Here is a 16,026-nt window from a genome sequence, read left to right as displayed (position 1 = left end):
TTTTGAGTTAATAAAACACCCTTGATTGAAAAAGTAGGCTTTGTTTCCGCTCAATGCTACATGTCTGAGTTAATAAAACCCCCTTCATTGCAAAAGTAGTGGCAAGTGAGTGGAACAATAGTCTCCCTGAAAAGAAATCTGAAGCAGTTTCATTCGATATATTGTGGATTAGATGATGAAGAAACCAGCAAGCAGCAAGCAGCAAGCGTAGGTTGTGTTGCCGTAGCATGCCCTACGGAGTTGTACAAAGTCTTCTGATTCATATGGTCTCTAGCTAGCACTAAAGATCAAAATGAATCAGCTCAGCAACTTGCTTCCAGCAACAACAGAGGGGTCAGCAAAACAATGCTAGATCATCTGACCAACAGCATCCCCTCCATTTCACCCAAGCATAATTATGTAACTCATACATTTAATTTACTACAGCCATACAATTCAATTGATCAGTTCACCAAAGCTTTGCGGCCACTACAATTTTTGGCCCTATTTAACTTAGCAGAACACATATACACACATCAGCATTCGTCACCCCGTCTCTTATATGCAACTGTGGAACCGAATGAACAGATGACCCTTCGCCGCGCACCTCGTGGAACCCGACAGAAGCTCGCCGACACCGCTCATCAGACATAGTAGGCCAGCAGGGCGGCCAGCGCGGTCCAGAACACCAAGAGCTCGAGCGTCCACGGTTGCTTCATCGGAGGGCTCGCGTTAGGCAGCCATGGATAGGCGTCGGGAGGCGGCATGACGCAGTTGTCGCCGTTGAAGTAGACACGCCGCGGAAAGGCCCACCCTTTCTCGAAGGTGAAGGTCTCCGGGTCCTTCTGCAGAAGTATCTCCGTCTGCGCGTTTCCGAACGGACCGGCTTGGTTGAGCAGATCATTGTAGAACTTCATTCCCCAGAACATCGCGCTGTCGTCTGAAACACAGAGAGGGAGCAATTAAACTCCATCATCAGACAGGAGGGTTTCGGCTCAGAAACCAGTTAAACACAGACGGCTCACAAGGCGACTAATTAACTTACTTATGCGGCCTCCGTACGGGGAGAGCGGCTTGTAGTTGAAGCTGAAGAGCTTTGTGATGTTGTTGAAGTTGGGATGCTGGACAACCAGGTTCCAATCTGTGTAATTCATGCGGTAGTTGAAGTTTGTGATGGTTACTTTGACTCTCCAGTAGTCCTTGTAGTTGAGCTTCACATGCCAGTGCACTTTTACCGGGCACATGTGGGAAGTGCACTGGACAAGAGGCTGGCCGGTGTACTTGCCAGGGCCATCGATGGCGGATTGTAAATAAGGTGAGTTGGGACTGCAAAGTGCATAGGATTCATAAGGAATTTTGCGGAAAATTAAAACCTTAACAGGCGGTAAAGAGTGAACAATTTTGCTAACTCACTTTACACAGCTCCCTGGATGAGTGTTATTGTTTTGGCAGCCGCAAGAGCATGTTGGGCAGCCCACAATAGTGTTGTTATAAAACGACGAGAGAGCTACGCAGCAGGTTGGGGTCTTCTGAGCAAGAAACTGGGAGTAGGTGCAGGTTACATTCCATGTCACTGTGAATAGAGAATTTCTTGGTTAGAACCCCACTAATAAATATAAAGAAAATCAACAGCAACAATGCCCCGTTTTTAATAAAAATGGGGAGGGGGGAAACCCCTCTTGATAAATAAAAATTAACAGCAACAAAACATAAAAAACATATGTGGAACCAATCCGATGCTTCCTGCATTAGACATGCAATATTTGCAAGAGAACAAAACTGGCTAAAATAGGTAAGTAAATATGAGCTGACTTCGATCCTAGGTGATGAACATGAACTCATGTCCCTTAGAGAATGTATCACTTCTCATTTGAATGGTTTGAATCCTTTTACTAATCCTACACATATTACTATAACATAGCATTCATTCATGACTATTAAGGAGCAGAAACATGCTAAACTAGTAGTAAGTGCTGAAGCAATTGATAGATAGCAAGCGGCGAGGGGCAATAGGTGGGCAACTTACTAAGAGCTTGGGTCGTCCTGCGCCCGTCACCGATGAGAAACTTGGTGGGCCTCACAACAGTAGCACGGCCGCATGTGTAGCCCGGGCCCGGGGTCTTAAGAGTGAAGTTTCTGGGCAGCTTAACCGTCTTATTGGTAGTCCCAGAAAGGCCTACACTGATCTGGAAGGAGGAGGCGGCATTTGCCGGGTCCTGGTTAAACGTGCTTATAACCCCTCCCTTGCAGCAGTTGCCGACTTGGTCTTTGTACGGCGTCCCCGGGAGAAGATCGATGATGGTGGGATCTCTCTTGCAGCAATGGGGAGGGTTGGTCTTGAACTTGGAGCAGTCGCCCTGCTCGGTGGTCTGAGCCCCCACCATGGACCAGATGACCTCCTTCTTGGCCCAGGTCCACCCCAGCTGCCACCCGGGCGCAGATATGTGCCGGAACTGCTGGTAGTTGTATATTGTGACCATTGCCTGTGCATGACAAGTTTGGAAGAAGAAGAAAATCATGACACACACAGGTACAGGGTGAGCAGATATGAATGCACAATCACTTTTGAGTCGAGTAGTCCACTATATATATTGCTTGTAGCAGAGTTTGTTTGTATGTAGCCGGTCACTGGCCATGCTACTTACTTGTTGAGGTCATCAAAACCTCGGTAAAAATCAATGCTGGCCTAATTCATAGTTTGGGATGAGAGACAGACAGATGTTGAAGTGCTACTCACAACATAACCATCAGGAGTCCACTCTTTAAGATCCCATTTTATGGTGATGTTCCCGTTCGGATCTAGCGAATCGTACGCCTCTGCGAGAACAAGAAGGAAGTAAGAGGGTTAATTGGCACGTCAGATGCACAACGAACACATGCTTGTTCCAATCTGCAGGAATGTATCCTGCAAATCAGGTTCTTTTTACCAGCACAACAAACGCAGTTGACTGAGACGTTCTAGCTAACTAACTAAGTAACTGTCTGTAATTCACTTCAGTTGCGAACACATCGGCGCGAGGATGTTTCAACCAACTAATTCGCTTAAGAATCAGCTTGAAGCTCAAGACAGTAGTAGCAGGGTCTATCTATTCTACAGTGCGGCTCAAGTTGTTTTAATCTAGCAGCACAGCAGACACACTTGACTGAGATGTTTTTACTAACTAACTACTAGTGTATTTCGCTTCAGCTGTGAACAGATCAGAGCTCGGCGCAAGGATGTTTTTACTAACTAACCAATCCACTTAAGAGTCAGCTTGAAGCTTGAAGCTCAAGATAGTGTGGAAGCAAGCTTGAAGCTCAAGACAGCAGCAGCGTGCAAGAAACGAGCTGAATTGGTAACCCAGCGGGACAGACACCGACAGGACCGACGAGACGGGGGCAGCAGGCATCCACCCACCCATCCGCACGCGCGCGAGCAGAACCGAATCAGAGGACGGAGGAGGGGAGCCGCACCTGTGGCGGCCGGCGCGGAGAGGAGCAGCGCCGCCGCGAGCAGCAGGGCGCAGCCAGAAAGCGCCGCCATTTCGTGCCCCGCCCACACTCTCTCTGCTCCACAGGCCACTGCTCCAGTCGGAGCGGACGGAGGTGGGGGGAGGTGGAGATCTGGGGCGGGAGGCGGACAGCGGGCAGAGGGCAGGTGGTGGGCTGCGACGAGACACGGAGGCGCACCGTGACTTCCGTCCGTCCGGTGGGGGTGGGGGTGGGAATAGGAGTGAGCGGTACTTAATCGCGTTGAGGGGCGGGCAGACGGTGACGGCACACCCTCGCCACAGCCTGTTTCTGACCGGAACGCTCTTTCCAGAAAGGGTTCCAAGGAAGGTCCCGAAGGGCCTAGAAGCTGGTGCGCAACGACCCCAGGAGGAAATTAGTTAGGCTGGTGTATATTTAGCCTGTTTTAAATTGTTGTCGGTGACAAAAACAGGTACAGTATAAATTTTTCGACCTAATTTGATCCAGCTTTAAAAGAGAGTACACCCGTCTAGAGCGTCTCCAACACCGGCCCTCGAAACCGGCATAGCATTTGCCCCCGTACGTCGACATGGGCCGGCCATCCAATGCTTGCCCCAAAACCTCCGCCCTGAAACAAACACGGGGAAAGTGTAGACCCGTGAGATGAAAGATGGGTGGGTATTTATTACCCCCTCCCAAAATGACTGTTGCGACCTTAGGGACCCGTGAGCATTGGGTTAAGGACCCTATAGGCACATGGACACATGAGAGATGGATGCTACACCCATGTGCAGGGGTCAGGGACCCCGTGGGCATAGGGTTAAGGACCCTATGGGCACATGGGCACATGAGAGATGAATGCTACACCTATGTGCAGGGGGTCAGGGACCCGTGGACATGTGATGTCTAGAGAGAAAAATGGCCTCAACCCCATGTGTACGAGGTCAAAAGGGTCTGAGGCACGAGTTACTCAGAGATGTTTCTTGGACCCCTTGAACATGGCATCCTCGACCTCATGACACAGAAGTCCCATAAATGAAATAGACTCACTTTGAAAAATGAATTATTCCAACCTCGCCTAGGTATGTTTGAAAATGAAAAATGTTTTCTAAAATTTTCTCAAATGAGATAAGAAAAAATCCAAAGCAGATGATATCTTATTGCAAGTGTGGCCTTAGGAATCTAAAAGAGGTTGCTCTGAAGAGATAGATGTGTCCCGGCCTCTATTGTTCTCTTGTAGCACCAATCACAAATGGTAAGGGTCTAACCATATTTTTAGTGTTAGGAATGGGAAAGCTTGGTGTGTATGTTTCATTGTTTTGCATGATCCCAAACTTTCATGGGAAAATTTAGATATGTAAAGAAAAATCAGAAACACAACACATATTTCTACAAACACTAAAACTTTCAGATTCAAATTCGGAATACAAATAAAAATAATAGACAAATCCAGATGTAAATAATGTCGTTTTTGACTATTGAAGCTATTCATGTTGGATTTGTCTTTTTTCCTCTCTTTGTCTATTTCTAATTTCAATTTGAACTTTTTTGAAGTCATAGACATGAGTTGTGAACATTCACAATAAATCTAGAATTATTTGGAACTGCTAAATTTGCCTTTTCAAATTGGGATTATGGGAGCATTTGAGTGATGGTATCGTCTATTTGTAGCTCCCCACCCCATCTAATATTCAGTTTATTTGAGTGGTGGTATCATATATTCACCCCCTCTGCCCCTCCCCTCTGCACCATCTCAAAGAAAGTTATAACCCATTAAAATATATTTTTAGCGAGTTAACCACTTCTCACCATCTCATATAATTGCATATAACTCTATAAACACTTTACCATGCCTTTAGAACCACCCCACTTGTCCCTATATTTGGAACCCAACGGGTTTTGGCAGACCCAAATTTCAGCGTCGAACTGCCGCCATCACCTAGACCGTCTTCTTCTCCGGGCCAGGCCACAGATCCTTCGGAGTCGATGTCGCCGACGCATTCCAGCAAGGACCAGACAATCCGATTACATGTGTAGATGCAATTTTCTTGTTCCGACGACCAGTAGCGGATCTAGCCCAATAGGTCAGGGTGAGCCAACAATATAACTGTTCATATAAAATACTTTTCTTAATATTTTTTTACCTTTTTTACTATGCTATAAAGCTATTCAAAAAATCCCAGGGTGGGCATGGCCCACCCTGTCCACCCTCTACCTCCGCCACTGCCGACGACTACTAAGAACTCCAGTTGCAATAACATAGGCACGCCATCAGCATGTGCAAAAACGAGAGGATAGAGAAATGTCAATGGACTGTATTTTTATTTTCTTTCACAGTTTTTTCTTATAATCTCGATATAGAACCTTGCTCTTTCCCAACCCCAAAAAAAACGGTGTACATATTTCACATAAGCAATTCTTTTTGGATATGTTTTTCTTTCAAAAAGGGGCTACGTGTAGCCCAGGGACCAATCTTTTTTTTCTTCCTTTTTTAGAATATAAGATAACTTTTTGCAGAAAGTAATAGTAGAATCTTTTTTAGGATAAGTGGATAGTAGTGGACGATGGTGCATAAATATACACACACCCAGACCCATTTTAGTAAGCCGTGCACAGGTAGGTGTGCTGCCAAGAAGTTGTTGCTACAATCCATGGGCACTGACATGAGCAAAAGAAGTGAGCAAACGGTTGTCGGTGTCGGTGGACAAAAAAACAGGTCCCTATCACATAGATTTCTGAATTCCCAAAACTAACTTGGATCCTGCTTATAAGAACAGAAATAAATTTAGATACAAAAATAATCTGCTGCCTTGGTCTGCACCACACGGTGGAGAAAATGACGCAACTGCTGCGGTGAGCTTCAGACAAGGATTGCACTTAATTAGATACCTTAAAATCACTGGGCTGATCTGATGGTACACGGAAAATCGCCCAACAAAGCGGTTTTCAGCTGACCAAATCATCAGGAATATAAACTAATGGGAGATTTGTGTTAGGCTGAACCAAAACTACATGCAGCGGAAATTAGAAATTCCAACCTGAAGATACCACAGACAGAAACATCGCACTCTTCCGGACAGTACCTCCATGGCGGTTTTTCTGCCAGTGGCTATGCAGGAAGGACAACAGAGCACACTGCTCCTCCGTGATGGCGCCCGCCCTTGTCGCTGACAGAGATACCGTCCAAGAACTTGCCGGCATCCTTGTTCTTGGAACGGCGACATTGCCATGGAACAGCAAGCAGAGGGGAACCTTGCATCGGCAACTCGAAACAATTTGCAAACTTGTAATGCAACTCCCGGCTGTGCAAAGGGCCTGATCCGGATAATTCAAGTGGAACAAATCAAATGCAGGTGCAAAAACCAAAAAAATTGGAAGACATGCCACAAACCAGCCCATGAGGCCCTAATCCAAGCCAGCCTAGGTCGCAGATAACCGTTGCCGTCTTCCTTCCTTCGCCCCTCTCTTCTCCGAAATCATTCTGGGAAGCTTACGCACCCCGGTCGCGTTATCTTGGCCGCCCGTACGTGCAGGGATCCGTGCCGTCGTCAGCCGTAAAACAGGTCACGGGCATTGCGGCAGTGCAATTACCCTTCACAGGTCTGTGATCATCCTAGTTCTAGTAGGCTATTGTGCATGAAGTCTAGCTGGGCACTATAGTTAAAAGACATGCGCATATGGGCAAAGTCAACAATAACACAGCTTCACATGCTCGTGACATGGTTTTGAACTTCACTCCGTTTTTGGGATACGCGGCTGGGAGAGGGTTCGCTGGCACTGCCTTGTGACCATAACTCATGTACTATGCACATGTTTTAGGACATGGATGAAGTACACGATAAAAAGTCACGGTTCATATACAATGTACATGATTTGGTAAGGCCAAGACACTGAAAACATGAACGATGCACGGGTTCGACCAAGTCAAACCATTAGGTCAACTCCAATGCCGTGCCTCAAATCATTCACAAATGTTCGGACTTCATAGCTCGGACATTTTTCACCATTCAACGTCGTGGGACAAACGTCCGTTGCATTGTTCGAATGTTCGAAATCTCACAAACTGGGTACAGTAGCAACCACATACACGGAGGCGAGCACGGGACGCCATGTATACAACGGCTAAAATACACGAGTCGACATGGACGTCGGCACGGTAGTGACGACGGACGTCAAGACGAGCATGACGCCTTGGATACAATGGTTAGAATACACGAGTCAACATAGACGTCGGCACGGTAGCAACAACGGACGTCAAAGCGAGCATGGCGCCATGAATACACCACTTAAGGTACGCGACTTGACACGGACGTCGGGACGGTAGCAACGGAGACGAGCACATGACGCCATGACAACACTTAGGGTGCACGACTCGACGCGAACGTCTGGATGGTAGCAACAACGGACGCGGAGACGAGCACGTGACACTACGAATACAACACTTAGGGTACACGACTCGACGCAAACGTCGGGACGGTAGCCGGAGACAAGTACGTACGTCATGAATACAACGGTTAGGGTACGCGAGTCAACGCGGACGTCTGCACGGTAACGACGACGATGGACGCAAAGACAAGCACGGTACACCACAGATACAATGGTTAGGGTAGGCAAGTCCACGCGGATGTCTGCTCGATCATTGTCCGCGGGCATATCTAGACGTGTCTATGTACGTATAGGGGTCCGGATTTTACAAATATGGTTGTCTAGAAGCTCCAAGCGCTCATATTTTGTCAGGGACATCCGGACGTGCTTCGCACATGTCAAACACATACTTTTTTTTTCTACGATAGCTGGCTGGATGATTTTTTTTCTTGCATTGACGCAGGAAAGTAGAGGGAACAGTGCCAGATTTTACTCCATTTAGACAGTGTGAGCCGTGAGACAGTCTCGTGAGCATCTCATCGATCTTCGGGCGACAGAAAGAACCTAGGGGACCTGTTCATTCAGTCCTATCCACCAGCCTGCCAACCCACTGTACGAGTCAGGTCATGACTCTCTCTTAACTTTCGGGATGGGACTAAATTTTAATCTCACTCACTTCACTCACATGTGTGCATGAATGGGCCAAGAGAATTTCAGAATTTTAGTTGAGCATTGGGCCAAAGGCCTTCTAGCAAAATTCCAACATCTGGCACGCTGGAATATCAGCGAAGCTCGTTTTGCAAGCGAGCTGCCGCCGCGACGGTGTCGTGCGTGGTTTGGCGGATGGGCGGCGACGCGCACCTCCACGACCAAAATCCCGACCGGCGACGCCTCAGTTGCGACCCTCCTCCGCTCCCGCTTTGAAGCCGACGGTATCGACGCGCTCAAGCGCCTCCTCCGGTAGGTTCGCTTCACAAATTCTCCTGGACCAGATCCTGGCAAAGTTGGAAGTCTGAATCTAGTTGAATTTTGAAGAATGTTACTTTTGATGCAATTGGAATGTGGCTTTCCAATTGCAGAATGTTACTTTTGATGCAATTGGAATGTGGCGTTGGAACCTGGTACTTAAGTGATTGTAGATTTGTTTTTATATTACTGCAGGCGCTAAAATGCTATGACATGGATTGGTCAGGGATTCTGCAGTGTTTGCTTCAAATTTGTCTTTGGGGATCCTGGGTAGCGTGGATTAAGTTCAGGCTGATAATATGCCCTGCACCCAGACTGAAACTAATGTTTTTTTTTTTTTTGCGAATAACTGAAACTAATGTTGAGGAGCTTGTGACATTATGTTAAACAGCATGTTGTTTTGGCTTACGTGCTTGCTTCTCTATCAGTTTGGCTTACGTGCTTATGTAGTTCGGTGAACATTTTTAGTTTTACTGCTAATTGGTATGACATGGATAAGCAAATGTTAAACTAGCTTAAATTCAGCGGGATCATTAGTTTTTTGTCATCTTCATTGGGTTCTGTTGTTAGATTATACTACTCGGTTATGCTTCTTGCACGCGGGAAATGATGTTCATTATTATTTGATGCATTTTTTTGTGCTAATGCGGGTGTTATGCTCCTAGCACATGTGGAATGATGTTCATTACTGTTTTGCTATTATATAGAATGAGGACGGGTCCGAGGTTGTAGTATTTGACGCTGTTCGGGCTCGCGGAACTCGTGTGCCGTACCTCAGAGCTGCCTCCGGACAACCGTGTCTCATGTGTGATATTGTTGAACTGGTGTCCGGTGAGATCTCACTGCAACTTCCTTTTTTATTGCTAAATGACTTCAGCTCTGTGTGTTTTTTCTTGACCAAGACCTTTACTTGCAGACTTAGTTGCTCTATGCTGTGGAATGCTCAAACCGGAGTGAACAAGAGGACTAATGTGATTACCATCATTGAGGATGCTATTGCTAGTTGGCATGGTTGGTTTTTTTCGTTTCAGATGTTGCACAGCCTGTCCAGGTATGCCTTAGTCTTGCTCACTATGAACATCAGTTATTATTGTCTTACACTTTCTGTTATTGTTTGTCTGTGTGCAACTCCTTCGTGAGTTATCGGTGGCTTAGCAAAATATGGCTTTACTCGGATTCCCCTTCAGGACATCAAAACGATGATGCAAAATCGAGTCTCAGATGCATTTGCATCTTTTCTTCTTTAGTTCGCTGTATTTCTTTGTTTTGATTATAACCGTACTTCAATCCATTGCCATCACATTGGGTGGTATACCAATTGATCCCCATATTAGTGGTTTGCACTAATTGGTGCCTAGCAATCTACTGTTATCAGTGTGCAAAGTTATCCTGACTTCAGTGTCTAGCACCTCCTGCTGCTGGGACGCCACGGACGGTGCCCCCAAGCTCGGCGTCCCCTGCTGCACCGCGTTTGCCTGGGGAGTGGGGTGTCACGAGCGAGCTACTCGCCCAGGGAGCACTCGCTGGAGCTGGTCTGGGCAATGGCAGCCGTGCCGGCAGCAGTTGCACGGAGCGTCTTGGAGGATGTGGGCGATCGCCGGTCCGTGTTGGTATCGGGAGCACGTTGTTACGCTCTTCTCTCCGTCTTAATCATCAATCCGTTTCGAGTTCACGAAATGGTAATGGGACAGTCTTCACTGCTCTGAACTTGCCAACATTGTTCAAGTGTTCGTTCTCCAGCCTGCAGTCCAGTCAACCCGAGTTATAACCAAAATGTTAAACTGAAGATATTTCCAGCTTTATACTAATCTCAAATACCTGTAGAAGTTCCAGTGCCCACGTCGGATTATTTCCAAGGAGGCAAGGGAGAAATCCAGTAGGCGAGTCTCGTTCTTGCTAACACGGATCTTCATCACACTTTCAGTCCATGCTAGCCGAAGCACTAGATTTAGCATCTGCATTTACGAAAGGATTAGTGCTCCTGAAGCCTATCTTTTCTGTGTCAATGCTGCACTATAAATCAGTTGAACAAAGTAAAATACCATAGAAATGTAGTAAGTGAACTTGTTCTTCAGGATGAGATCATCCCGGAGCCATAGGTTCTTAGATTTGGGAGTGAAAAAGCCCCAATCCTTGACAAAGTCCCAGTAGAGCTGGTAGACGGTGGCGCCTGAGGACGAGATGAGGACCATCCACATCCAGAATGGCGTCGGTGTGACATTGTACTTGAACCTGACGGCAGCCGCCACCATCGCGGACACGTACTTCCCGGCGTTGGCGAGCTGATTTATGTCATGTTCCTCTATGTACCTTCTTAAACACTTCAAAAGGAAAATGGCCACAAAGTTCAGTTTGAAACTTATTTTGACAACTTGAGATCTTACTGTTGTTGGTATGTCGATTCATACCTGCATAGCTCTCCAATAGTAAGGGAGAAAAGAGATGACATAGGCCAGGTGTTTGTACTGCTGGCTGGTAGTACAAGTCTCATATGGGTTAGCCCTAAAGCTTCCTGCCATGAAGTAGCACGCCGCAAACTCCACGTGTCTTAACAATGGGATCTGGAACATATACAAGTTTAGCTTATAAGAACTTGCATTTTAAGAACCCTAGGTTGTATGATAATTGTGGAAGCGTAATTGTTACCTGGCTAGTTAACTGATCAGCCATGAAGAAATCGGCCATCAGAACCTGGAACACAAGGCAGACCTACCATCAAACATATGTTCATGACAATTCGTTGACTAAAAAATGGTAGATGTCTCCTTACCTTGTAGAACGGCGAGAATATGATGCTGCACATTATGCGCATGAAGCAGTAGCGCGTCGAGCTGTAGAACACGTTGAACGGACAGAATAAAAGTCCGATCGACAACTGAAAGTAGGTAGATTCAGAATTTTGAGGACTGACATCAGTTGCAAGCTGCAGCATAACTCGATTTTGGATCCAAATATATGCTCTGTGTTTCTTACCACTACGAGCCCCCCTGGCACGGCGTTGGCGTAGGAAGCACCGGCGTTCCTGAGGAAGAGGTTGATGACCAGCGCGGCGACCACGGTGCACATGATGGAGGCGGACATGAGAAAGGCGTCCCGGTGCGTGAGGGCCGTGTTGGGCGCGAAGTCGAAGATGAAGTTCTGGTTGATCCTGGTGCTCTTCCACATGAAGAGGTTGCACCCGTGGAGGAAGCAGTGCAGGCTGATGAGTGCGAACATGCTGCACAAGGGCAAAGGAACAGCCATCTATTGTCATGTCGAGGTAAAATTGCATCTAATTATCAACTATTCAATGGAGATATAAAAGAATAAATGAAATATTGAACTCCTGCTGAGAACAAAGCTCCTAAGTCTGGTCAGAACCTTGGGTTTAGAGGTTACCTGAAAACATGGTAGACTACCTCCATGTAGGCCGTATTTCCCGCAGAGGCAAAAATGCCGGAAACATGGGCCAAGATGGCGTATATGATGAACAGACTCACAAATGTGCCCGTGAACAAGCCTGAAAACAAACACGAAACGAAGAACCACAGAGTTAGAAATTTGAACTGAAAATACATGGTAGAATTGTGATGTCTGAATTCTGCGAGCCTACCTACGAGGAAGGTGATCATGTGTGTGTTCTTGGGCTGCTGCGGGTTGAGGTACTTCATCGCCACCATCCTGTCGTTCCCCGCAAAGTGGTTCAGGAAGAGCGACTCCACCTCGTCAGACAGCTGAAGCACCTGTTCAAAAATTTCATAGTATGTATGTAGACTCATTAGTTCATTCGGTTCGTCTGCCTTACAAGTCTGAAACTCTTGTAAGTTGATGATACCTTGTCGGACGTGCTGAACGACGATATCTTCACCTTCTGCGAGAACAAATCCGTCGCTCGCTGTTGCTCCGACACCTGAGTTGCCGACAGCGAAACAAATCAGTTTTAATCATGTTCATGTATGTCAATTCTATCACCAGTCCTTTTTTTCAGAGCTAGGTTAGTGCAAATTGCAGTAGTATGCCAATTCAGTAAATCACTAGCTGTGTGTGCTACTTGATTATAGTTGATACTACATAATGACCACCAGTATATTCTCGGGTGAATTCCATATATGCCACTCAAAACTTGCCCGTATTCCCATCTGCCATTGGAAATTTCCCTCTCAAAAGTGTTAGAAATTCTCGGGTGAATTCCATATATGCCACTCAAAAGTGTTAGAAATTCGGAATTTGCAATTACGGAGATTTATTTTGAAATTCAAAAAAACTTGTTCGAATTTCAAATCTGCTCGGATGCTACAGTATATCGTCGCTACAGTACGGACGCCCCGCAATTCGAGATTGGCCAAATTTGTTCGGAGTGCTACAGTATGTCGCCGCTACAGTACCAGGGGCAAAGTCGTATTTTCACATGCCACTTGACAGTCAACTAACAGTCAAACTGGCCATAATGGCATATCTGTACACGGTGCAAATTCTCAATGGCATATTTGGGTGAGGGAAATTTCCAATGGCAGATGAGGGTACGGGCAAGTTTTGAGTGGCATATATGGAATTCACCCTATATTCTCCTCTGAAAGAAGTGCTAATGCAACGTCCTTAATCATGTGGTTTTTTTTTATAGAAAAACAGGGAGCACCTCTCCGATTTCATTGCTGAGAACGAAACCAAGCATCATGTGGTTTAAATGACTCTACATGTACATTTATATATATGTTGCTAGTGGGCAAAGTACCTTGACGAATTTCTTGAGAATCTTGGTGAAGGCCTTTACATTCAGAGAACTGCACCCATCCATCCATCATCCATGCAACAGAAAAAGCACAACAAATCCGTCAGAGATGTCACAATTCTCACGGCGAAAGCAAAGGCAATTTTAATCAACTGAATGAGTCGTGCATGGCGCATGGCGATGGCGGCCGGAGTGTGCACCTGAACTTCTTGAGCAGCTCGAGGCCGCGGTAGAGCGCCATGAAGGCGTCGCGGATGTTCTTCTCGGCGTGCTGCACCTTCTTGCGGTGGACGAAGGCGGCGGCGGGGTCGGCGCCGTCCTTGCGCAGCACGTTCACCAGCTCCTCCCACACCTTGAGCGCCGCCCGCCCCGGGTTGCTCGCCGGTATGTCGATGCGCACCGTCGACGGCAGCTGCAGCCTCCCGCCCCTGCCGCTGCCCTCCTTCTTGGCGTCCTTCTTCCCCGGCAGCCCCACGAAGCTGACGCCGTTGCGCTCCAGCGCCGCCATCACCTCGTCCGCCACCGCCGCGCCCTCCGTCATCTGCGCCTGCTGCTGCTCCACGCTCCCATCTGCACCGTGCCATGCGTGTCAGTGTCAGAGACTCCTCCTCCGATCGATCGATCGATCGAGATGGTGCTCACGTGCCATATTGCCATGCACACGCGTAAAGGATGCATGATCGAGAGGCCGGTAGTGGGGTTCATGTGCTGGGACGTGACGCGGGTTGGTTGGGTGTCGTACGTCGACACCAACGGACGTGCGTGCGCGCGCACCGGTCTGGACTATGGACACCTACCTGACATGGACTGCGGCGTGGCGAGGCCCGAGAGGAGGTAGCGGCCGGAGTTGCTGAGCGCCGGCGAGGGCGGCGCCACCGCCGGTACCGAGCGGCCGCGGCCAGAGCCCCGGGCGCGGCGGGTGGCGGCGTGGTCGGCCAGGATGCGCTTGACGTCGGCGAGGATGCGGAGCTGGTCGATGAGCGCCTCGCCGCGGCCGAGCAGCTCCGCCTCCTGCGCCGCGTAGAAGGTGCTCACCTTCTCCAGCTCCTCGTCCGCCTTCTCCAGAAACTCCCGCTCCTGCACACGTCAAACACGTCAGTTAGTACATGAATGATTCAGTTGCAGATGCATCCACGAAATGCATGCATGCATGCATCAGCTTACATGCTTGTCCGTGGATCGCACGAGCTCGCCGGAATCCCCGCTCTCCTCGTCATCCTGCATGCCAAAATGCACATCATCAGTACCCTGCACGCACGTAGCCAGATCAACTCGTATCGCCTGACGCGCGCAAGCACGCACCATGGAGGCCTGCACCCTGGGCGCGAACCGGGCGGCGAGGGCGCGGACGGGGTCGAGCACGGAGAAGCCAGCGCCATAGCCGGCGCTCTCGACGCCGGCGGCGAGGGCGGCAGTCTCCGGCGAGGAGTCTCCTGCGCTGCTGCTGTCGTCGGCGTCGCGCCGTTCGACCTTGATCCTCTTGATGAGCTTCTTGAGGCCCCTGTAGTCGACGAAGGCGGGCTTCCACTCGGGGATGATGCTGGCATCGTACTCCCGCGAGAACTTCACCATGTCCTCCGCCTCCTATATACCACGTACTCCAGCACTCCACTATGACGAGGCCGATCGATGGTCGGGGGTTGAAGCGGGTTGCTTCTTGTCCGAGCCGATCGAGCTTACATGCGGAGGACAAGAGGAGGAGGGAGGCCGGAGGGGGACACGGACAGGCAGGAGTCATGGCACAAGCAACCGTGCTTATATAGACCGAGGGACACACACCATCGGAGAAGCTACGTCCGATACTCTTTCTTTCCCTTCTCCCCTTTTCCCGCCGCACTCACGAATGAACGGACACCAAACTGGGAGGCGATGAGGGATCCATCGCTAGTGCTGCGAAAAAGGAAGAAGATACTGAAAAAAAGTATTAGGTCGGACGAATTAAAAGGAGGAACTAATCGTAAAGGAGTGCCGAAAAAGTGGACGAAATTCATAGTGGACACAATCACAATGCAGTACACGATTAGTTTGTGTAATTGTGTAGCTGCTCGATCTGTAACTGGTTGCAATTGGCATGCGTCGCCCGCTTTAGGTCTCCTGTTAATTGTTTTTTGAGCTAGCTTGGGGTGGCCGCGACGGTGCTCCCATCTTTTGGGCGAAAAGGCAGGGAGATCACGAGCGATTCCGGGAGCCAAGCAACATGCGTGCTCGCTTGCTTGAGCGACCCGCTCACGCGCACTCTGCCATGCACTCACCCGGCGCCCGGCCTGAAAACGCGAACCAACTCATCGATTACAGCTGGTTCATTAGTTAGATTCATACGTACGGTATGTATGATCAGTGCGTCGTGTCACTGCCATATCATGCATTGGCACTTGTCAAGATCATCATCACGGCCGGGCGGGTATGTGTATGCGTTTGTAGGGTAAGTGTATGTGCATGTGTGTGGGTATCTGTGTTAAAAAAAAAGCTCGCATGCATGTAATTGTGTTGATAATGTTGTTCATGTCATTGCATTATCATACAATTACTTCAATAGGTTGTTTTTAAATTGTCCAGTG

The 16,026-nt window shown here is 48.3% G+C and overlaps 2 protein-coding genes and 1 non-coding gene across 3 annotated transcripts; 1 reads left to right on the top strand and 2 right to left on the bottom strand.

Moving 5' to 3' along the window:
* Positions 1-334: 334 nt before the first annotated feature.
* Positions 335-3,680, bottom strand: LOC119318453 (COBRA-like protein 3). Its single transcript, XM_037593012.1, has 6 exons — positions 3,433-3,680; positions 2,717-2,796; positions 2,006-2,462; positions 1,393-1,552; positions 1,025-1,305; positions 335-919 (listed from the first exon to the last, which is right to left on the bottom strand). The coding sequence occupies exons 1-6, from the start codon at positions 3,500-3,502 to the stop codon at positions 624-626; spliced, it is 1,344 nt and encodes a 447-aa protein (XP_037448909.1). The 5' UTR covers positions 3,503-3,680; the 3' UTR covers positions 335-623.
* A 6,232-nt stretch (positions 3,681-9,912) lies between these two features.
* LOC119319830 lies at positions 9,913-9,986 on the top strand. Its single transcript, XR_005154653.1, has one exon. It is a non-coding gene; the product is annotated as a small nucleolar RNA snoR60 (small nucleolar RNA).
* Positions 9,987-10,019: 33 nt separating this feature from the next.
* LOC119318452 (phosphate transporter PHO1-2-like) lies at positions 10,020-15,040 on the bottom strand. The gene is made up of 15 exons (XM_037593011.1): positions 14,771-15,040; positions 14,633-14,686; positions 14,266-14,545; positions 13,669-14,038; positions 13,472-13,520; positions 12,575-12,649; positions 12,353-12,482; positions 12,139-12,259; positions 11,734-11,977; positions 11,531-11,635; positions 11,407-11,451; positions 11,169-11,321; positions 10,803-11,081; positions 10,579-10,715; positions 10,020-10,501 (listed from the first exon to the last, which is right to left on the bottom strand). The coding sequence occupies exons 1-15, from the start codon at positions 15,038-15,040 to the stop codon at positions 10,414-10,416; spliced, it is 2,400 nt and encodes a 799-aa protein (XP_037448908.1). The 3' UTR covers positions 10,020-10,413.
* Positions 15,041-16,026: the final 986 nt, after the last annotated feature.

Source organism: Triticum dicoccoides, chromosome 6A (genome assembly GCF_002162155.2).
Source record: "Triticum dicoccoides isolate Atlit2015 ecotype Zavitan chromosome 6A, WEW_v2.0, whole genome shotgun sequence".
Taxonomy (NCBI): Eukaryota; Viridiplantae; Streptophyta; class Magnoliopsida; order Poales; family Poaceae; genus Triticum; species Triticum dicoccoides.
Note: the sequence above shows the minus strand (reverse complement) of the source record. Positions and strands in the feature narration are given on the sequence as shown.

Excerpts from the sequence above, each read along its gene's own strand:
- LOC119318453 (XM_037593012.1), bottom strand. The coding sequence starts at position 3,502 with ATGGCGGCGCTTTCTGGCTGCGCCCTGCTGCTCGCGGCGGCGCTGCTC. Across the intron at positions 1,553-2,005 it reads CAGGACGACCCAAGCTCTTA|TGACATGGAATGTAACCTGC; the intron begins GTAAGTTGCCCA and ends CTCTATTCACAG. Across the intron at positions 1,306-1,392 it reads CATCCAGGGAGCTGTGTAAA|TCCCAACTCACCTTATTTAC; the intron begins GTGAGTTAGCAA and ends TGCACTTTGCAG.
- LOC119318452 (XM_037593011.1), bottom strand. The coding sequence starts at position 15,040 with ATGGTGAAGTTCTCGCGGGAGTACGATGCCAGCATCATCCCCGAGTGG. Across the intron at positions 13,521-13,668 it reads GAGCTGCTCAAGAAGTTCAG|TTCTCTGAATGTAAAGGCCT; the intron begins GTGCACACTCCG and ends GGATGGGTGCAG. Across the intron at positions 12,650-13,471 it reads TTCTCAAGAAATTCGTCAAG|GTGTCGGAGCAACAGCGAGC; the intron begins GTACTTTGCCCA and ends TCGGCAACTCAG.